The sequence below is a fragment of the Lepisma saccharinum genome, chromosome 28 (genome assembly GCF_977018435.1).
Source record: "Lepisma saccharinum chromosome 28, izLepSacc3.1, whole genome shotgun sequence".
Lineage (NCBI taxonomy): Eukaryota > Metazoa > Arthropoda > Insecta > Zygentoma > Lepismatidae > Lepisma > Lepisma saccharinum.
In genome coordinates this window covers 4,705,435-4,729,321 of record NC_139256.1, presented here as the reverse complement: position 1 = coordinate 4,729,321, position 23,887 = coordinate 4,705,435, and the positions used below count along the sequence as shown (strand labels likewise).

At 37.0% G+C, this 23,887-nt stretch overlaps 1 protein-coding gene across 1 annotated transcript; it reads left to right on the top strand.

Annotated features, from left to right (window-relative positions):
- The first annotated feature begins 1,623 nt into the window (after window positions 1–1,623).
- On the top strand, window positions 1,624–22,736 carry LOC145981093 (uncharacterized). The gene is made up of 5 exons (XM_083114231.1): window positions 1,624–1,651; window positions 7,669–8,135; window positions 10,645–10,749; window positions 12,132–12,344; window positions 21,923–22,736. Exons 1-5 carry the CDS (start codon window positions 1,646–1,648, stop codon window positions 22,026–22,028), a joined length of 897 nt encoding a protein of 298 aa, XP_082970357.1. The 5' UTR covers window positions 1,624–1,645; the 3' UTR covers window positions 22,029–22,736.
- The last annotated feature ends 1,151 nt before the right edge of the window (window positions 22,737–23,887 follow it).

Here is a 23,887-nt window from a genome sequence, read left to right as displayed (position 1 = left end):
AGCATCTAAATGTCGAGTAATGTTTGCTTTTGTGAAAATATAATGAAATTGTTTGAGTAAAGCCATACATTTCACAGAATTTTCTAAAAGACAGAAGGTCGTAGTATCATGTCTCAGAAGTGTCACATGCGTCGGATGGGGGAGGAATATTCTGTAATCATAGGCGCCGGCCCCATGCCGGCTTGGGGGGACTCGAGCCCCCCCAATATTAACGATGTGGTGGCAGAACCCCCCAAATAATTTTGCTTAAGAGGATCTAATGTATTATTTTGCTTCTCTTCTAAAGTTTACTCTGAATTGTGCCACATGAACTTAACTTTAAATACACATTTAAAACTTTCTAGACCATCAACTTTGGGGGGGGGGGGGGGGGCTGAGACCGCTAACTTTGGGGAGGCTATGACCAGAGACAGCAAAACACATGACTTATTACTATATACTAAGTATTTAATTATGAGTATTGTTAAATTTTTTTCTAAAAAGAGTTTCAAAAGACGATGTGCAACTAGGGTAGTGGATGGGACGTTCGGGCTACAAATGGCTTTCACATGACATCCAGAACGAGATCATTGATATATTAGGGAGATCTGTTTTGCGCTCCGTGGTAGCAGATATTAAAAGTCGGGAATATTTTGCTATTATGGTTGACGAACCTTGTGACATATCCATCCGTGGACAATTAATATTCTGCATTCGAACTGTGAATAAAAAATTTGATATTTTTGAGGAATTCATGGGCTTTTTTCAGGGGTGTGCGGGACGGGATCGGGCCGGGAAAAATTTTCAATTTCCCGACTGAGTCGGGAAATTTTCGGGACGGAAAATGTTCGAAATTTCCCGAAGCTCTAAAAATCTCGAATTCTACACGTCATTTTCACTTAAGTGATTTCTGGATTAAAAACTAACAATTTACGATAAGTTCCAGAAATTGACAATGCAGAAAGCGTCGAGAAATGACGACATTTTAAAATGAGCATTCGGTATTTCCTCTAGCCTTTATGAGATTCCGAACACTGAGGCCAAAACTTAAAAAAGGGAGAGAGTGAGTCATTCATTAATTTATTTCAGTGATCAGAGCCCCCCAATAATTTTGACAAGTCGGCGCCCCTGTCTGTAATGAAATATCTTTCATCAAGGGAAATGGAATTACATGAATTGATAGAATTACATATTTCAAGGTGCTAAGAAAATAATTTAAAATGTAACGATGGAATTGCCCTCTAAAGCTACACTAAATTGGACGAGATGATAAGTCGCTACTGACTTTTGTAATGGGATTGAGAACAAGTGATTACTGCAAATGTCCATTCGCACAATCCGAAGCGTTCCAACTTTGCTGTCCAGTGAATGCACGCCCGAATCAGTCGGAGCTCATCGGAGTGTGTCTGGGCAGAGAATCGGATCATCAAGGGATGCGCCGAGGTCTTTCCCCCCTGAACGCAGCCACTCGGAGTCAAGCAGACCGTGGACCCAGAATTCATGCCCCTTGCTTTCTCTAAGTGCTCCACCGCTTTCTTCAGTTTCCATTTCTCTGCGTCTTTGACTTTGTCCACCCGCGCATGCGCAGTGGATGCTGCATTCTTATATATGCTAGTAGATGCGCAAGGAATAACATTAGTGAAACTGTGCTCGTTCTTGTATAGACATGAAGGTAAGTGTTGCTCAAGAACTTATTTTTCTGTTAGTAGATGTGTCCTTTTCAACTTGATTGGTTCATTTTAGAAGGGTGGCAAACGTATTAACATTTCATTAATCTCCCTAAATTTACTGGTCTACTGTTCATCTTTTCATTCATATTATCTCCCTTTCTTTTATTGCATCCTTCTTTCTATGTGTTTTATCATTATTATTATTTATCTTAATATGGTTACAATTAAGCCGAACAATATTTCATTTAATACATTATTAATACAAGTAATGGCCAAAAAAAAATTTTACATACTCTATTCCTGAATCTATTTCTTCCATTCATCCATTTGTTTTCCTATTTTCTTTTCCATCTTTCTATGGATCTATATGTTTATCTTTTCACTCTGTTTCCATATCATTACTCCTTCTTCGCCTGTAATCTATATTTTTCTTTCTCTTATCTTTCTTTCTACATACTTCTTTCTTTATTTTCCTGAATATCTATATTTTTCTATTTATCTTTCTTTCTGTGACTTTTTCTGCTTTCCTTGCTACTCTGAATCTTCATATCTTTCTTCCCTTCCATCTTTTTTTTATCTTCTTCTTCTGAATCTTCATATCTTTCTTTCATTTTTCTTCTTCTTCTGAATCTTCATATCTTTCTTTCCTTTCATTTTTCTTCTTCTTCTGCATCTTCATATCTTTCTCTCCTTTCATCTTTCTTTCATTCCTCCTCAAATTATCTTTACAAAATTTACAGCTTCATTGTACTAGACGTGATACAAGAGTACAACATTAAGTAAAACTCTCTCCTTGTTTGCATCAAAATGCATTTACGACCGAGGGACACGGTTTCTTTCGAGAACCGTGACGAGCGATCGACAAATCTAACCGGATTAGTACAGCCACGGACACTTCTGGGTTGTAACGATCCTATTGAAAGTCAATGGAATCGTTACAACCCAGAAGTGTTCGTGACTGTACTTGGCGGAAGCATGGGCGCTTGGAAGCGCATGGAAGTATTTTTCAAGTTCGCAGAAACAATGCACACGGTATAAAAGAAGAAAAGTTGAAGAATAACATGTTCGAGCAAAGAAAGTTCCAAGACAATGTTCTGATTGGTGAAAACGTCGTTAAACAAGAGTTTGCATTTGCTATAACAAGAGCACATAGTTGCATACAATTACCAGTGACAGCCCCGCCGGGATTCGAACCCGGTACTACTTGATGGCAACCTGATGAATTTATACAAATCGCACACCCGTTTCTACCCTCAAGAAATATACATGATCTGTGTTCTATTTATTATTCAGTATGGTTTCATTTTCACCGTAGATTCAGATAACTGCAAAATTTTGCATGCTTTGATTTGAATAATTAAACATAGATGGCACCTCCGTATTTTTATTTTTCCTGGGCAAGAAATTCTATTCAGTCTTCACATTCAGGATCTTGCTCTTTGAAGTAGATTTTCTGATTTCGAAGTACTAATGTGATTAACAACACGTGCATAACCTTTTCACTTAATGTCGGAACTTTATGTACTAGACGTTAGTACCTATAACAGGTTGCTATCTCTATTCGCTAAATTATGCATTACCATAAGCTTCAAACAATATAACAAAAGTTTCAAATACCTACATAATCCACAATATAGTTTTTCTTGTTTTTGTGCTCTTATGTAGAAATAAAAACAATCCGTCCAAAATAAGACTAAACGTTATGGGAAAATTTTACTCATAAAGTTTATATTGTGTGATTTTCTTTGGATTAAGTTGTAGAATTTAAAAATATAAGCTGGTTGCTCTAAGCTAAATGTTTTTCGATCGAATGTTTAAATTTGCTAAGGAAGTAAAATTAACTACCACTATACACTATTTAAATTAGATATTTGTAGGATTTCGGGGGGTGGGCTTCAGCCCCCTTAGCCCTCCCCTTGGCTACGTACCTGGCTAAGGACATGCGTGTGCATCGTGTCCATGAACACAGTAACACGAGAAGTTGCAGAAGTTTCCATCTTTGCCTGTAGAAGCGCTGTCCTCACTCTCGCAAGAAGTTCTAAGTATGTCCGTTAGATGGAGTCCGATGTTTAAATAAAGAACATATAGAAAGTTAACATGCATTATTGTAAAGATACTGCAAAAATTTAAGTTCAATATTTCCATTTTTATACACTTTATAAACACTTTGATTTTTTGTACTGTTGGTTTATTTATTTTTCATGAATACTTTTAATAAATTTACTTTTATATTTTTAATACTTCATTCTTAATATTTAATTTTTACATACCATTTGTCAAGATCTGAATTAAGAGGAATCAGCTTACGATATAAGCCTTCTGTGTCATTGTACATGAAAATACAAATATAAGTTCTCTAGTAATTAATATTGTGATTAATAATATAATTCTTAATTTTCTTCAAAATATACGTATGTGCGTTTAGTTCTAGTTATAATATCGCATTTATACATTCATGTATATTAAAAAAAAAGTGCGAAACACGTAAAAGATAAACTGCTCTATGGTGCAAAAGTAACGGCTTTTCGTGCAAGCAATGTGACTTACGTTAGATGGAAAGTACTTTTTGTGGAACAATACTACGTTAATTATATAATAAAATGGCAGTGAAACGACGCAGAGAATGATAGTAAAATAATGACTACATCTGCTGGTCACTTTTGAACATTCGATTAGGCAAAGGAGATTATTTTGCATTCAGTTTTAACGAAATCGTATTAAGAGTGTTGAAATTGGGGCAGTGGTTTATTTGGAATTATTTGAGAAGGTCTCAACGTTAATTTTGCTTTCTAGTGCGTAGAGCACAATGAACCAAATGCAATTTTTCCCCAGTCGTTTCCCAGACATCTTGGCCCCTGCTGGATACATTCATGGTCGGGGGACTTGCCACTAGGCTCTCCTAGACTTTGGCCTAAGGGCTGCAAGTCTAAGGGGCGCACAAAACTGCGACGCTAAAGGGGCAGAATCGAGAGACCATCGACTATTAAAGTTTCTTAACATTGTGACAAATACAAAATAAAACAACATGCCAAGTCCTTTTACTTGCTTATTTCATAAAAAAAGGTAGAAACTAGCGTTTAAATAACTTCTTACACAATACTATAATACTTTCAGAGGCCTTCTAACAGTGCTCGAATATAAACAATTGTTCCATGAAGAAACGAATATAAACCTTTTGAATGCCAACAATTGATATTGGAGGGATATTGGCGGTTGAAATCAATACCCTTCTTTCTAAATTCGCGGCCAGTGCGGGTACCGTAATGTAGTGTCGGTTTCTTTTCCTTGTGCGTATGTATCTAGTGTTGTGTGGCGAAATACACGTGGCACTTAAAAACAAAAACAAAGTATAATGAATAATTTTTAACCAAATGTGTCTATAGGTGGATTTCATACAGTGACGTGCACTGAGGAGTAGCTAGTCTAGCAGAGATAGATCAATCAATCTCAAATCTCTAATTATTTTCAAATCACAATATTTATTGTTTTGTTGAAGCCACAGTTCACATGCAACACTTTTTTTCACGCGCTTCTCGTCCCTCGGTGCGTTCAGTGGCCTAGCTCGCTCTTTCTCCGCCTCACAGTTCCAGGTACAAACGGGTTTTCGAAGGGAAAGGGAAGATTTCTGCCTCTACCTCCCTTGCCCCCTCGCCCCCTCGTCCCCTCTCGAATGGTTGAAAGCCCGTGCTTTCAGGTCCTCCCAGTCTATCTCCTATACGACAGATAGGGGATTGGATTCCCTTCGCATCCTTTGTAAATCCTCTAAAGAACTAAGGGGAAAATTTTCTGCAGTACTTCTGTCCTCTGTGTTTACACTACTTTTTACACGTTGTGCAATATGTATGTATAATATGGGATGTACTTTTATTATTTATGCAATTGGAACGTCTTATGTGCAGACAAAAATTTTATTCTTTTTTTAAAAAAATATGGAATATATAATGATTAAATAACAAATATTTGCTCACGCTTTCTCTTGCTCTCGTTTTAGTAGTGTTTTATTTAAATATACTTATCTCTTGGCCTCCAATAAACCAATGGATAAGCTAAACAATCATAAATACGGATGTACTTATTTGGGCAAGTGAACGCGCGTTCTAATTCTTGTTGTTGGTTTGGTTTATTTTACTTCACCTTTCTGCCACATTTGGTTATCGCGAAAATGAGGATGAGTGATGATATAATGAAACTGATGAAGGGACCTCACAATGAACAATCAGGCCGGGATTCGTGACGAGCGTGCATTGTTGTTCTTATGTGTTGTACTCTGCCTGCAGTGAATAATGAGAAAATTAGAAATGAAAAATGTATCACAGAACTCAAAAAGCCAAATGAATATCATTGAAGAAAGTAGAAAAATGGTTTGTTTAAAGTTGTGTTTTGTTACCCATCGCTTTTTCTAGCTGTATAGATTTAATCGGAATAAGTAGCTAAGAGCTTGGGAATTCGTGAGGGACAATCATAAACAGAGAATTCTAGGCTCCTGATTTCACAGTGCCCTGCAGATGCACTGGGAGGAAAGTATTTGTATTTTCTTCTCTCTTCCATCGCTTTACCTAATTTCTGCCATGACGATGAACGTTGATTAAATTAAACGGGTCAAGAGTGGTTGCAAATAAACATTCATGCAAAGGCCAGGACTCGAGCCCAGATCCTTCAGTAACGAGATCGTGAGATGGAGAAATTATGGAAATCAAGCAATGCAAAATTTTTGAAAAAACGTTAATCATATATAAAGATGGGTTTTCAAAAATTCAATTGAAAATTACTACTCAGGAGAAATGCAGTTTGCTTCACCGATACCCACGTATCCGAATGGTTAGCGCCTTCCTCACATGTTTGTTGTCGGCCGACCTCCGTGGGGGAGTGCAAGTGGTCCCGGATCTGTACCCGATGGAGGCATATAGTGGTTCGGATCCCACATTAAACTATAGGTCTAGTCCCGATTAGCCTTTCTGTGTATAAAGCGGACTTAAAACGTCAAATCAACCGTGGGGGAGTGGTTACCACAGCGCGCTACAACACCAGGAGTTCCTGGTTCGAACACCTACCTGGACATGGGTGTTCTTTGTGTTTGTCCCTTCATTAATTTTGTCGTATCATCTTCGCGATTAACCAAATGTATAAAAAAGCGAATCAAATCAAATCATTTATTGATTGATTGTTTGATTTGGTTTATTTTACTTCACTTTCCGCCATATTTGGCTAATCGCAAAGACGATATGATAAAATTGATGAAGGGCAAGGGACACACAAAGATCACCCATTGCCAAGCCGAGATTGAAACCCGGCATCTCTGGCTCGGTAGTCAAATCAAATCGTTTTAGATTTTCGAAAGTGGGTGGAAGTTATGTGTACAATTTTTTGTAGTCATTCCTAACTTTGCAATTTTTCCTGTATTTGACGTTCCTCTTTTAGGAATACTGGGCCCTAAAAGGGGGGGGGGGGGTTATGACCCGTTGGCACGCCACTCATTGCTTCCCCAAGTGTCGACGTCACCGCACGTCACTGGTTTCATATGACGTCAGGATGCGCACAACCGCCATCTTTGCAGCCAATATATTTCATCGCTTGCAAGTAAATATCCACCACGTAGCGTGCATTACATCTGCATGAACAGCACGTTTATTTTAAATCACTGCCCACTTGAATTCCGTATCCTTACAAGAACTGGCCACAATCATGGCTGCTCGAAGCCACAATGCAACAGTTTGTGACGTAGGTCAAACACACCTATATTTGAAAGCTTACAGTGATATTAATATAGAACATGCAATTAGTGGAAATAAAGTACCACGATAACAAAATAATAATAATAATGATAATGATGCCGACAAGGGCCAGCAGAAAGGATAGCCTATGGGCCCAAAGTTTATAAATACCCTCTGCCAGTTGTGGCGATTAGGGGTCATTACCAATCGAAATAAACTGTCCTTGTCCCCCTCCCCAGTTTTGGAATATAATCGCCGCCACTGCCTGCTCATGATACGTGTAGTGATGATAGACTGTCTCTTTTCAGGGAAGAAGCGTAGCAGCGTTCTGGCTCCTGGTTCTTGCCCGGGTGATGGCGCAGGCGCCAGAAGAAGCTAAGGAACCAGCGCAGCCCCAGAAACCAGCGGACCCCTCCAAATGGCTGGCCCTGGGTTCGATCCCCATGCAGAGGATCACGACGCCCATCAACGTCACCAACACGGAGCACGTTCAACCGAAGAGCGGTACGGCGGCGAAACCCATCAAGTTCGAGACGGACTTCCGAGGGACCACGTTCGCCGACGACAAGGGCAGCTACTACAACAGCCAAAGGTTCTCGCAGCCCTTGCCCTACGCGTACAGCGACCCCGTTGCCCCTACCCACTACATCAGCGCGGGCGGTTCCTACGACACCTCGTACAGCGCGGTGGAAGCCCCCTCCACCAGCAAATACAGCCCGAAGGAGTCCTTGCCAAGCTTAACCAGCACAACAAGCAAGTTCGGTGCGGTTGGAGGGTGAGTAATTTCAATTCGAAAATAACAGTTACCTTCGCAGGCATCGAGGAATGGAAGTAACGGTGACTATAACTAGTTACTCTTTTGAAATGAATAACGGTAACAGTAATTAATGGTAACTTTTACTAGTTACTCTTTAATGAATAGCGGTAACTGTAATTAACGGTAACTATAACTAATTACTTTTTTAAATGAATAGCGGTAACTGTAATTAACGGCAACTATAACCAGTTATTTATTTAAAATGAAAAACTGTAATTGTAATTAACGGTAACTATAAATAGTTACTTTCTAAAATGAATAACGGTAACTGTAATTAATGGTAACTTTAACTAGTTACTCTCTAATGAATAGCGGTAACTGTAATTAATGGTAACTTTAACTAGTTACTCTTTAATGAATAGCGGTATCTGTAATTAACGGTAATTATTACTAGTTACCTTTTAAATGAAAAACAGTAACTCTAATTAACGGTAACTATAACTAGTTACTTTTTGAAATGAATAACGGTAACTGTAATTAACGGTAACTATAACTAGTTATTTTTAATGGAAAGGTAACTGTAATTAACGGTAAGTATAACTAGTTACTTTTTTAAATGAATAGCGGTAACTGTAATTAACGGTAACTATAACTAGTTACTTCTTTAAAATAAAAAACTGTAATTGTAATTAACGGTAACTATAAATAGTTACTTTCTAAAATGAACAACGGTAACTGTAATTAACGGTAACTATAACTAGTTACCTTTTAAATGAAAAACAGTAACTGTAATTAATGGTAACTTTAACTAGTTACTCTTTAATGAATATCGGTAACTGTAATTAACTAGTTATTTTTTAATGAAAAAGGTAACTTAACTTTAACTATAACTAGTTACTTTTTAAATGAATAACGGTAACTTTAATTAACGGTAACTATAACCAGTTACTTCTTTAAAATGAAAAACTGTAATTATAATTAACGGTAACTATAAATAGTTACTTTCTAAAATGAACAACGGTAACTGTAATTAACGGTAACTATAACTAGTTACTTTTTAAATATATAGCGGTAACTGTAATTAACGGTAACTATAACTAGTTACTCTTTTAAATGAAAAACAAGAACTGTAATTAACGGTAACTATAACTACTTTAATTACTTTTGAAATGAATAGCGGTAACTGTAATTTACTGTAAACTATAACTAATTACTCTTTGAAATGAATAACGTAACTGTAATTAACCGTAAGTGTATCTAGTTGCTTTTCGCAATAAGTAACGGTAACCTTGGCTAATTTCTTTTTTATATGAATAACGGTTATTGTAACTAGTTAGTTTTTGAAATAGCTAATGGTAAATATAACTAGTTTCTTTCTAAAATGAGTAACGGTAACTCTCACCAGTTTCTTTCATTATGCATAATACTGTAAAAGTTTTTATGAAGAAAGATATGCACGTTTTAAATGTGTGATATGGAAATTTTTCAAAGCAATTATCGACAATTATAAAAATACTAAAAACAGTTTATGTAGGCCCATGTCACAGGTAATGTAAGTTTTTCTTTTTACATAAGTTTTTCTTTTTAAGCGTATTCTCTAACAAAATAACTCCCCAAACCTAGCGCTCTTTGTGTGCTTACTTCCTTAATTTCTTTTCTGTTTTTCCTTCCCGTCGTCTGTGTCATTTTTCTCTTTATCTCTGTATAGATCTTTTTTAATTCTTCTTCATTTTTTATCTCTCATACTTCCATGTTTCCCTGTTTTTTCTGCATTGTCCTCTCTGTCTCTACGTGTGTCTTCCAGTTCTCTATTACTCTTTCTTTACGCCTCTTTCTTTTTCGTTTTACTCCTTTTATCCTCTTCCTTTCCCATTGTTGTTTTTCCTTCTCCCTAGTGTTGCCCACGAGACGAGACTTTGGCCTGTCTCGTCTCGTGGAAATGCTGTCTCGTCTCGAAAATATTCGTTTGTCTTATGACACATGGTCAATCTCGTCTCGTCTCGAAAATTTAAAAGCCTGTCCCGTCTCGTCCCGTGGGCAACACTACTTCTCCCTATCTCTCTTTGGCGTTTTATTAGTTTTTTCTACTTTCCTTTCCCTGTCTTTTCCTTCTACTACTTTTCTATCTATCTCTCTCTCTCTCTCTCTTTGCCGTCTGTTAATCTTCCTTCTCGTTTTCTTCCTCGCTTTTCAATTTCTTTCTCTCTCTGTTTGGCTTCAATTATCATTTTCTACCTGTTTTTCCTTGCTTCTTCATTTCTCATCCTTCCTCTTATGAAAAGCTAAAGACCTTTTTTTTCTCTAAAGTTTTCTGACGTCTTTTGATATGTCGTTGTGTTTACCCATCTCCTATTTCATCAACTCATCATTCATCACCCCAGAGAGAAAAGCGACGTAAATAACTGAATAGAAACAAATACCAAGACGTTCACGAGCAACAAGCCGTTGTGTGATGATAAAAATTGTAACTACCTCTAGATATATTTTGCAATATATATTTTTACCAGTGTATTTTTCTCTCCTCTAGTGCTAGTCCTTGGACGAAGATACTCAACGTGTTGGCTGCGTTTATTCCTATTGGACTGTTCCTAGCTGCACTGCCACCTAACGTCCTTTCCGTCAACTCCACTCCGTAAGTACACGATACCTCTTTAAATATCGTATTCTTTCCCTACTGACAGAAACTTGAAAGTAGAGTACAGACAGAAAGTCATTTTAAGATCTTTTCTACAATGAATATATCTTGCATTGTGAATAATATTAATGAATAAGGAAAATTAAGCCAAAAATTCATAGCGTGCGGAGATGAGTTAGCACACATTCTCCATCTTGGCCATATTGAAGATAATATTTATGTTATCAACGTCCCGCTCTGCACACCTTTGGTCATTGGGTAGCCAACATGATAAGCTCCAAAGGGAGTAGAGTGATATTCACATACTCGGGAAACGTATTTACAAACCCTAAAGTGTTGCAGAACCAGAGGTATATAACGCTTTCTTATTGGCTGTGCGCACCGGAAGTGTTTATGTTTCGTGTTCATCGTTCCTTGCGCTCGTTTTTATTTAGTAATAATGTTTGTAATCAAATTGTCAAAATAATGTTTTACGTTGTAAAATAATGTTAAATATCTCTGAAAGGGCTTGCAATGTATGTGAAGTGATTTCTGCATTACAGGAGAAATTTTATAACTTAAAATATGCTAAATAATGCAATTTCTGTACTGCACAACAAACTGTTGCAATGAGAAAATAGAAGCATAATATTGTCGAACAATGTCAAGAATATTTGGAAATGCCATTGCAAATACAATAAATTATACATATTTAGTTTACTGGGCAAACTACTTCATCATATATACCAGTGGCTTCATTGTGGTATTGTTTGCAATAAGTTGGAAAACATAAATTTCTCAATAGTCGTAAGTAGCTACAATGTTTCTATTAATGTGACTTTAAATAGGAAAATCATTCACATCAAGAAGAGTTCTGATTTCTGTCTTTCAAAACATTAATTTAGAAATGTGCTAAAAATCAACTTCAGTTTAAAGGGATTTCTTATCTTGTTGGGATAGATCCCTGAAATCTACACTGTCAACTTGATCCCTGCCATCTAGCGTTACCTTGGAGAAACACTGCATTAACTTCCGGAATGACAGCCAATCAGAAGCCGAATATCGCTGGAGGTTCTGCAGCACAATAGGGTTTGTTCAGTAAGGCCGAGCTGTTGCAGGAACATGGTAACAACAAACTGAAGAATACTTTTATAGTACTTCTCATAAATTACTGAGGGAAATTAAATTATGTGTGTGAAATATATAATTTTAAGCTGACATTCATTTTACAGGAGGTCATGGACCCCCATCCCCCCCTGAAGGACGTTTATGCCTTGTTTTCACTTCTCAAACTGTAGCAACTATCATATTCGGGCATTTGAAAAAGCAGTCAACATTTCACCAACTTGTTCGAATTTTCTATACTGATACGATTGTAATTTATTTTGTTGCTGTTTCAGGGTGACCACCCCCGGCAGGCAGCGGTCGGAGGATGGCTCCAATGAGCCGGAGCCGCAGGTGACCTACCCCATCCTCGAGCTGATCGAGAAGTTTGGGTTCGCAGCTCTGGAGGACCCTGTATGCGAGAACAGGATATTCTGCGAGATGGCCAGGATGGGGGAACTCTCCGAGGCGAACATCGTCCAGAAGTCCTTCTGGTACATGGCCAACGAGTAAGTATCCTTGTACAGTCACGGATACTTCTGGGCTGTAACGATTCCATTGAAGTTCAATGGTATCATAGCAACCCAGAATTGTCCGTGACTGTACACACGAGTACGTGTAGGCAGCTATATGGAAACTTGATTCATAGCTAAAATATTTGAATTGTGCTGGCCTCCGTGGCGTAGTGGTTAGCATATCGCGCTTAGTAGACCCGGGTTCGAATCCATGACTTGTCATTGGTGTTATTATTGAGTGTCCCTTCATCAATTTCATCATCACCCATCCTCATCTTCGCGATTAGTCAAAAGAGGCAGAAATGCGAAGTAAATAAACCAGATCAATCAATCAATTCTGACTTATTTTTGTTATTTAGAGCCGCCGTGGTCTAGTCAGTAGGATGTTTGACTGGAGACCCGGGTTCGATTCCCGGCATGGGTCGGAATTTTTCCGGCCTTGTCCACGCAGAAAGCGGCTCTGCGGCTCACCCAGCCTCAAATAAATGGATACTTGGGGACAACCTTGAGAGGTAAAGGTGGCCGGAGCGTGGTGCTGATCACATCACCTCCAAACATATCCGAGGAGAATGTGTGGGGCCCTAGCCTCACATCCCCTAAATGTGCCTTCATGCCACAGTGCTGGCGAAACTTACGTTTACCTATTTAGCGTCACTTTTCTGACGCTTTTGACTAATCGCGACGAGGATAAAATTCATGAAGGGATTCTCACAAAGGGATTCGAACCCGGGACTCCTGGCGTCGTAGCGCACTGTGCTAACCACTCCGCCACGGAGGTCCGCAGCTGGTTCTTGGGTTAGTTATAGATTGTCTTCAATGACCCTCCTCGATGTGGACATTTTCATCCGTAAGTCACCTTTCCATCTGGCTAGAGATCCATCACTCTCATCTTGAAGAATTTCTTCACCTTGATTGTCTGCCAAACAGGGACGACGCTACAGGGGGCCTGAAGCCCCCCCCAAACCGGCCTCAGCCCCCCCTGTAGCCCCCAAGATTTTTCTACTATGGTAGACGCATTTTAACAGAAAACTTAAAAAGTTTGTTTACGTTTTCCATTATTAAAATTCCATTGAGGCAAGTGCAATGTTCAAGTACATTTTCTAGTTCAGTTAGATCGCAAAGTTACTTTTAATACGATGTGTTCTAAAATCAAGGGAAGGGGGTAGATGCAGATATGCCTCGATAGCAGTGGCTACCATTTGATACTACGTAATGGGCCAATCATGAGTGCCAGCCAAACTTGCTACAAAATCTGTTACCTGCCTCGTAGGTGGATGACGTATTCAGTGGCTGTGAGATTGTTCTTTAATTATTGGCATATGCAGCTAAACGTGTACATTATTAGGCTCCATAAATTGTATTGCTATATTTCTGAATAAATCTAACAGATGTGTAAAATGAATTCTTTACAAGCAGGACAACGTTCAACATCTAAAGAGCCGTGAATGTTCTTTTCTGTTTGTTAGTTCCTCATTCGAGTACCAACAATGGTATGAGTGTTATCGATGCTCTCTCATTGTTTTCATCGTTATATCTATTCTTATCGTTGCAAATATTCAAGAGGAAGAAATAGGACGTTAAGAAATCAAAGAGTACACAAAGTAACTAATTCTTAAATGTTAAGAATTGGAAATATTAAAATTAGACCTCCCCGCCCTGGTTATCTAGCAGCAATAATGCTGCCTTGAAATTAAGGGGTCCCGGGTTCGATCCCCGGTGGAGGCACATATCATTAAGTGGCTCGGATTCCACTATAAGCTGTAGGTCTCGTCCCAATTAGCTTCTGTGTATATAGTGGATCTTAATACAAATCCAATCAAGTAAACATTTTTGCATACGATGCAAAAATCAGCACGCTTGGACAAATTTCATTCTTCGCAGGCCTAGGCCTACATGCTAATTAAATATTATTTGTGATATTAGAAAATAATTTCTGCAGTACCGTCAAAATGGCCAAATTTGATTCCGTGCAGAAGAATCAATCTTTGAAGCACATCTCATAAAACTATTGATCCAATTCTGATCAATATTCAGAGCATAATATATTCTGAAATAAAATTATAATCTTCAGCAGTCACTTCTCTAACCAAATTGCCCAGTGCAAGAGTTGCAACTACATACATTCATTGATTTTATGTCAATATATTTGTCTTGTAGTTGAGGTGGATTTGTAGTGAAAATATTTTTGATCCTTGAGAGTGGCACGTCCTAAGTGGACGATATTTCTCACATCCTCCCCATTGTTAGCCCTAAGTTCTGAATTCCAGTCGTTGAACAAGAAAAGTAAGATATTTCATCATGGAAGAGAAAATGGTATCATTAATACAGTTTCAATTCAAGGGTGTTTTCGCTCATTTGATGCCTACTTTATTAAGTTGGTGACACTTTTCTGAAGCACGAAAAGCTACAATGTTTATACGCTCCCTACTGTTGTGATTTGGACAGTTTAGAGTCATCGCACAGTATGAGACAGAATGGAAGCCAAAATAAAGATCTTCAGCAGCTGTTTGCAATGATTGAAACATTCAAAATGTCCTTTTACGAACTTTTTTAAGCTTTGTGTTATTGAAATGTTCATATCCCGTCAACGGTTGCTTCGAAAACCTTCGAAATCTAATTGGTGACGAAAGGTTGAGTGCTCTATCTGTTCTGTCCTTTGAAGAGCTTGCAAAATCTTTGGATTTTAAAAAGGTTGTGGCTGCTCATAAAACAGATGTATCTTATCGTAGTTTCTTGCTGTGGCTCATTTTCTCATTTTAGCAACAAGTTAGTCACACTGTTTACACAGAAATAGTGCTATACGTGTAGTATTTATACCAATATCCAGAGAGTTGATAATGTAATGAGTGTAGTTTCTATGTTGTATTTTGTACTCTTCACATGAATAGTAAGTCTCTGATATTATTTCAGTCAATAATGGCTTCGGAAAAGAAACAATATAATTATTGCATTTTATTTGACATAAAAGATTCGTGTCTAAAAGTTCTTTTGTATATGATGGAACAAAATGCAAAATCTCATTGATTTATCTTGAGTTCTGATTGTAAAATATGCACGCGGTAAAATTATTCCCTAAAAGTATGAAGTAAATACATTTTAGTATTAGTTAGCTCCCCGAGAATTTGACTCCTAAATCATTAGCCCTCCCCCCCTCCACTTATTTCAGGCTGGCGCCGTCACTGCTGCCAAATAAACAATTTCGCACGAGACTCAAAGATGTTATGACAAGGATGTGACCTCAGAATAAGGGACACGCACAGTGCTGAAGTTTTAAAGAAAAGTGAAGATTGCAAGTGTAAATGTCCGCATGCGAAAGAACAAACATGGGTCACTGAACGCAGGTTTCACCTATGTCAACACTAGTACTACTGCCATTCCTCAGTCTTTCAAAATGTAGATGACGCTGCAGTGAATATTTCTGGCTATGTCAATTCTTATAATTTTGTAAGGCTTCCTTTCGTACTTTTTTCATTTCCTAAAATGTAAAATTTTGTGGGAAGTTTTGTTAAGAAACTGGTTTCTATATTTGAACCATTTTTCTATATCAAGTTGTACATAAGTTTTGATTTCCGCTTGTTAAATAATGTGAATATAATTTATATTAAATTCCAGGTTATTATCGGTGCTTAGTCCTAAGTTTCAAAAAGTGTTAGGCCGCTCTGACATCCAACCTTTGTCCATAGGAAAGTGCAAAAGATAATTTTTAAAAAGTCACGAAGAATCATCTGACATGGATATGTTATAACGATATAAGTTGTTATTGGACTTTTATCGTCGTTTCGTTTACGCTAGAACATATTTTTGGTATTACATTTCTGATTTACACTTTAAAAACTGCTTAAGAAAACCCAAGGATTCTTTACTGGTTATTTATTACAAACTTCTAAAATGAACTAGCGATTAATAAATTTTTAATTTGCCCTGGTAAGCTGGAGGGCTTTGTTTTACATAGTTAAAACTAATACAAAATTTACCTCCAGTTGCCTTCTGGTTAGATTAATCTTTGGTTAGTAACGTGGATTAATAAACAGAAAATAAACACTTTAACCTCAATTAAAAGAATATGGTCGACCTACTTACGAAATTTACTCAGCGCTGCGCTTTCACTTAGACTGTAATCAACACTTCCGTTATAAAAGTAAACATCTCGAGAGCTCTCGACACTAGGGGGGGGGAACACTATTGGCAGAAGCTCCTTGATGTCTTCTTTCCGCCGCTTCTTCTTTCCCTCGAAGATCTTCAACGTCTATCCCTCGAAGTAATTCACCGCCGCATTCATAGTTCAAAGGTCGAACTTGATATCAACGTCGTCACCTCGATTAGCAATTATCAGTTCACAACTACACGCTTGCAGTGTTCTTTTCACTTCTCGCGCTATAAAAGTTGCCATGAGAAAACAGTTTGTATTTGAATAATAATTCCGCGCGCTCTTTTCCCAATCACGCGAACGTTCAAATGTCCGGAACACAGATCACTGTTAACTGTTCACTAGGCAAACGACATCTACAAAAACAGTCCAAGAATAACTAACTGCAACTTTCTGCCGATAGCACTATCAAATTCGCGGATTCTTCATAGCCAGAGATCTCGATGCCAACTGCTGCATGTAAACTTCTGCAGCCAACGCGCGAAGCAACGCGGCCTTTCACTCAAAGGCTCTACAAACACTGCTCGAAAAAACTTCACCGCGTTTTCCTTTGTCCCTTTACACAATGCATCGTAAGGACAGTTCATTTTCCCCGAGGGGTGTTAATCCAACCTCCTTCTTCTCGGAAGAAATAATCAGTCCTCAAAATAATCGGTTACAGATGCCCCCTCCTCTGAAGAGACATTAGATGGACTGATTAAGGAGAGCTAATGTCTTTTAGAGTCTATTCATCCCCTTGAAATTTTTGACCAGACCTCGTATATATATTTTTCACACTCACATTACAGTTATCATTTTTTTTTAAAATACACATAACGATATCGATATTCCTTTATATGTAGCACAAAAATATTTGTAAGATATGATTTTCAGTTACTAAATGTGTATATAATAATTACAATGATTTCACGTGAATTCACTACAATAGAAATTTACATATTTACTCTTAAATTCACACATAAGCACCATGCGTATTCATTCATCTAAGAACTATTAACATTCTACACAAACTTTCCAATATATATATCATCATAGTTCACCTATCTTTATACCTTACATAAAATCAAAAAATCAACTTTCAATCATTATCACTATACGGTCTATCAATCCAGTACAAGTAACATTAATCAATCACATTTAGTCTTGCAGGTTGTCGAATTTTTTCAACTGACTTACATAAATTTCTCTCTTACTGTTACTACAATTCCATAATTTTAAATTTTCCACATGTTGTGATTCAAATTTTTTTTTTTTTTTTTTTTTTTTTTACTAGAGCGGGTACAGGCGGGTAAGTGTAGAACATTATAAAAATATTTGGATTTCTATCTTTACAAAATATCATCATACTCATGAAATTAACCTAACAGTAAACCTCCTTTCTCTTGTCATGATCTTTACCTTTCATTTCTTCTTTCTTCTTTAAAGTATCAGCATGCTCAAAGTACTAATTTCAGGAAATTACATCTTATCATACGTCGCTTATCTTTTGAACAAACTATTTCTTAACTTGCAACAGAATTCTGGACATAATCTTTCACTTAAATATCAGCATGTTCTTTATTACGTAACTACAATAATTTTCGGTTCGCCTTCGACCTACTATTTTTCATTTCCGGTCCGCCTTCGACCTTATATTTTTGTGCCTCTCTCGCACTATATCTTAATACACACTGACGTTTAGCTCATACAGCTATGTCCAAGAACTTTCAATATCCAGCTATTAATGCAATCTCCTCTTTTGTTAACGCTATTTCATCTTGATCTCTGAAGAATTTCCCAATTGACTTCTTTTGAGCACATGTGTACAACCTTCTTTCTCGTTCGTTCTTCACTCTTTATTTTGCAGCATCATAAACAGTTTTGAGGTTTACTTTCATATTTCTATCTTCCTTTTCCTTCTCTTATTACAAAGCTATTTTTCCAATTTTACAATATCTACCCGCTGATTGACAATAATATTATTTACCAGCACTTCTACCAACCATCAATATATTTTTTTTTCATCGAACCACAACTAGTTTTCACATAATTTATACAAAACAACTGACATTAAATAACTTTTCTTTTCATTTTCTCAATTTTCAATATACTTGGCTCAAACAACATACACACATATTTTTTTTTAACAGCTTATTTTCATTTGAACAATTTCCATCATTTTATCAAGATTTACATAAACAAGTAATTTTCAAAATGTTCATCAAGAGAAATGGAAAATTAGATCTTCCTCTAAAATTTACTAACTTAATAATTACATTTTATTATATTACCCAACAAATTAGAATGTCTCGCATCTTTAGATTTATCAGTCCTTGTTGTTTCTTCAGTTTCTGAATATTCCTGTTTGTCGTCACTATCATGTATCTTTTCCGTATTCCTCTTCTTCTTTCCCCTCTTCCTTTTTCTTCTCTTTTCTCTGCTTTTCAAATTTTCTTCTTCCTCCTCTTCCAACGTTCTTCAAGTAGGGAAACTAACAATCTGTCAACACTATTTGAACTTTCTCTCATCTTTAAAGTCTTTTCATTTTGTTTCCGATTTTCCATAGGTTCAATTTTCTCACTATGAGAATCACCACTAGCAACTTTCTTCTGATTCTTCTTGTCTCTTTTCTTTTGTGGCTTTCTCTTATGCTCTCCACCCTCTTCAGATAAACGCATTTCTCTATTTTCCTGTTTTATCCTTTTCATACTTGCCTTTGATCTATCTGTGCTAACATTCTTAGATTTTTCCCGAACTTTCTTCTTCGCTTTCCCTAACGCTTCTTCAATTTTCTTCACTTTCTTTGCAGCTTTCAATTTCTTTCTCTTCATTTTCTTCACTTTCTTTACTGAACTATATCTAGGTCTCATTCTAATTTTCTTCCGTTTACTTATCAAAGTCATTTCGGGTATCGTCACGTCTAAAGTTACACATTCTTGCAGTTTAGAAAACATATAATTTTTCTTAGGCTTTTCGTAAATATTTTCTTCTTTACTTATCAGTTCAGGAGATAACTGTATCCCAAAATGTAACTCATCAACTTTTTGACTTTTCATTCCCAACTCGCAAACTCGTTCCTCAAGGACCTGTACTTTTTCAGCACTCCCTTGCATCATTTTACATTTATCTCTAACTCTGCTAATTTCCTTCTCTTGAATTTTCATTTCGCTCTCCAAAGCCTCCATTTGCAATCCTAAAGTCGTCTTTAGTTCGTCATGTCTAATCTGACAAGAATGCTTATGATCTTGTAAATCACATTCTAACTTTTTCAATTTAGATACCTTAATTTCTAACTTCTCCAATTTATCTTCTAGCCGTACGCTCATTTCTTGCATTGTTCGTTTACTTTCCTCCACATTCTGGTACAACATGTCAAATTTATTATTCTGCTCTTGCCTATCCTCTTCTCTAAATTTCAGTTGCTCTTGCCTATCCTCTTCTCTAAATATAAGCTGCTCTTGCCTACTCTCTTCTCTAAATATAAGCTGCTCTTGCCTACTCTGCTTCATAAATAACAAAAGTGTCGTGAGGTTAACACTCTCTTCATTTTCGCTAGTTAATTTTGGAACACCCTGTGCACTTTCTTCTCCTTTTGTTTCCTTGATATTTTCTTTTCCTGACGAAGCGCAGCATATTTTGCAAGAAAAAATCTCTTCTATATGCAGATCAAATTTCGTAAATTCTTCTTCGCTCATTCCCGCGCAAGATTTATGGTACCACTTTTTACAAAAACTACATTCTATTGCCGCCTCATAACGAAGTTTTTTGCCACAACATTCAAGTATTTCATCCCAGCCTATTTCGGGTGCTTCGTCCTGAGACGGAGAGATCGACGTTCGGACCATGTTTGTATCACCGACCTACTTATCGCTAGCTCACTAATCCCTTACAGCTGCAGCGAGAGGGAGAAAGAAAAAAAAAAACTGTTCTTCCGATCTTCCACTTTCCTACGTAGAACACCAATATTTTACACACAAATAATCCGATATCAACATAAAATTAACATGATTTCTTAAATTTAACATTGTATCTCAACAAATAACCAGAAGGATTTCCCGGGGTTTCTGGCACCATATAACGATAAAAGTTGTTATTGTACTTTTGAGTCGCCGTTTCGCTTACGCTAGAACATATTTTTGGTATTACATTTCTGATTTACACTTTAAAAACTGCTTAAGAAAACCCAAGGATTCTTTACTGGTTATTTATTACAAACTTCTAAAATGAACTAGCGATTAATAAATTTTTAATTTGCCCTGGTAAGCTGGAGGGCTTTGTTTTACATAGTTAAAACTAATACAAAATTTACCTCCAGTTGCCTTCTGGTTAGATTAATCTTTGGTTAGTAACGTGGATTAATAAACAGAAAATAAACACTTTAACCTCAATTAAAAGAATATGGTCGACCTACTTACGAAATTTACTCAGCGCTGCGCTTTCACTTAGACTGTAATCAACACTTCCGTTATAAAAGTAAACATCTCGAGAGCTCTCGACACTAGGGGGGGGGAACACTATTGGCAGAAGCTCCTTGATGTCTTCTTTCCGCCGCTTCTTCTTTCCCTCGAAGATCTTCAACGTCTATCCCTCGAAGTAATTCACCGCCGCATTCATAGTTCAAAGGTCGAACTTGATATCAACGTCGTCACCTCGATTAGCAATTATCAGTTCACAACTACACGCTTGCAGTGTTCTTTTCACTTCTCGCGCTATAAAAGTTGCCATGAGAAAACAGTTTGTATTTGAATAATAATTCCGCGCGCTCTTTTCCCAATCACGCGAACGTTCAAATGTCCGGAACACAGATCACTGTTAACTGTTCACTAGGCAAACGACATCTACAAAAACAGTCCAAGAATAACTAACTGCAACTTTCTGCCGATAGCACTATCAAATTCGCGGATTCTTCATAGCCAGAGATCTCGATGCCAACTGCTGCATGTAAACTTCTGCAGCCAACGCGCGAAGCAACGCGGCCTTTCACTCAAAGGCTCTACAAACACTGCTCGAAAAAACTTCACCGCGTTTTCCTTTGTCCCTTTACACAATGCATCGTAAGGACAGTTCATTTTCCCCGAGGGGTGTTAATCCAACCTCCTTCTTCTCGGAAGAAATAATCAGTCCTCAAAATAATCGGTTACAATGTCAGCAACTTTTAACAGCTGTAAAGCAGAGGCGTCACCAACGAGGGGGCGAGGCTGAGCTCTAGCCGCCATTATTCTACTTTAATGCGCCTCAGAGAAAATGTATAAAGCATTTAGATCGGTCGAACGAGGTGGCCAGAGAAGATTACACTCTGGAGGGTGAAGTGATCTACGCCGCTCAAACTTTTTCAGTGACGAACATTTCTCAAGAAGGAAAATAAATATGCATTTGTTATCGTCGAAGGTACTAAATACGAAAGTTTATTTCGGAAGACAACTTATGTATATTAATATTTTTTCAGGACCCCAGATACAATGGCAGAAATGGTGGACATGAAGGAAGTATTCAAGGCTATAAGAACCGGCACGTGTGATATGTATCAGTGTAAAAAGAAGAAGGCAAGCTAAATAAACATTCTACAAAAAGCGAACTCTAAAAAAAATCTCGGTACAAACGCTTCATAATTCATGCAATATTTTAGTAAAAATATTGTTAAAACTAAAAACATACTCATCCAGATCATGTTCTACAAAACCCCGTTTATGTTTCTGAATTGTTACGGCTATACTGTGTCGTTGTTATTCCCTAAATATTCCATTGTTGTGAAACCAAAACAATTGTTAAATTTTGGTGCAATATATGTGCATTAAACTTATGCAAGTACCATTACGGCATTAGTGAACATTTATACCTTGCAGGGGGAAATATTAAAATTTATTAAAGGTAAAAAACACAATTCAAAATTATGTCAGACCTTTACTGAGGTGATATTCTAAGTCTGACATGAACTGCTTTATTATCCCCTATCTCTGCTGTACTCTGTATACATGCATACTTAAAGTGAAATATAGCAAATGATATAAAATTTTTATCCAATTTAATTGTAAAACATACGTGTTTGGAATTATGTACTTTTTATTACACAAATGAATGTGTCTTGCTTGTTTAGTCATTGTTGTCAGTGTTTTGTTACGTAGTTCTTGCTTGTTATCGAAAATTGTTGTTCGTGCATTTTTACGCACAAAAATACCATACATTTTTTTGTGGTATATGTTCATTCTATAGATGAGTTATACATAGAAAATTTATGGTAAAATGTTATTTAAAGTATCATAACCTGCAATAAAACATTTTTCTATTTTGTGTATTTTTTACATTTTTATTTATTCCTTCGTTCCATAGGGAAGTTTAAAGCAACACCTTTATGAATTATTACAAAAAAAGAAATTCTGCGTATCTCACTAAGGCTAATAATGGCATTAAAGCTTCAATGTTACAAAATTTCAAACATTGACAGCAAAAACCAAGACTTGTTTCCTTCAGGTGTCCTCCTGTGATTGTAATTTAATATGACTCTGCTTTTGGCAGTAATATGTTAGACAATTATGGTCTTATTGGTATATATATATATGACTGTATTTAGATTTTTCATTATGCGCATGCGTATATTTTACTACGGAACATATATTCAGAAGTTATTAAGTCCACTTTATGCGCCGATAGGCTAATCAGGACTGGACCGACAGTTTAAAGTTGGATCTGAAGCACTGGGTATGGAACCTAGGACTCTGATTAGACTAAAGTTAAATCTAATTTTCTACTTCTGTAAATCAAATTATAAAGAAAACTTTTTCTTCACAATCATCCTTGGGCAATTTATTGTTAGCATTACTTGCTATGAAAATTTTCCTTCGATTGAACATTACAGTACAAGTACCTATTACATAAATAGTGTAATAAAAGTAATTGAATAGCTCTATTATTATTATTGACTTTTGTTAATTGGCCTTATGCTAAAATGAAATACTTAAAACCACGCCACCTGTCGCCATTATTTTGTGATACCATATGCAGGAATAAGTAGAATGAAGATGTGTTGAAACGTTTTGCACCTATGGGAAAATGAGGAAGGTCATGTCCTTACTTCCTCCCCCCCATTAGCCTCGTCTGTTGCAAAGCAGGATCGCGTGTCGATGCACGTGCTATCATGTCCTTTCCTGGGAAGTTAACGGTACCTCACAAGCCTCAACATCAACAAACAACTGAGCCATGCGGGATAACGGCCAACACACAAGGTCGTAGCCTTGAGTCAAGAAGGCAAGCTTCGTTGAAATTTTGATATTCGAAGTGCAAACTTTTGATTAAAAGTCTGCTTGGAGATGATTTTCATTATTTAGCGTCGCTTTTCTTCCACTTTTGGCTAATCGCGACGATGAGGATGATACATGTGTTTGTGTAAAAGGGGGAGTGTACTAAAATGTAAAGT

Bases quoted from the DNA above. Each gene is read 5' to 3' on its own strand.
- LOC145981093 (XM_083114231.1), top strand. The intron at 10,750-12,131 runs GTAAGTACACGA...TTGCTGTTTCAG, and splicing joins CTTTCCGTCAACTCCACTCC to GGTGACCACCCCCGGCAGGC. The intron at 12,345-21,922 runs GTAAGTATCCTT...ATATTTTTTCAG, and splicing joins TTCTGGTACATGGCCAACGA to GACCCCAGATACAATGGCAG.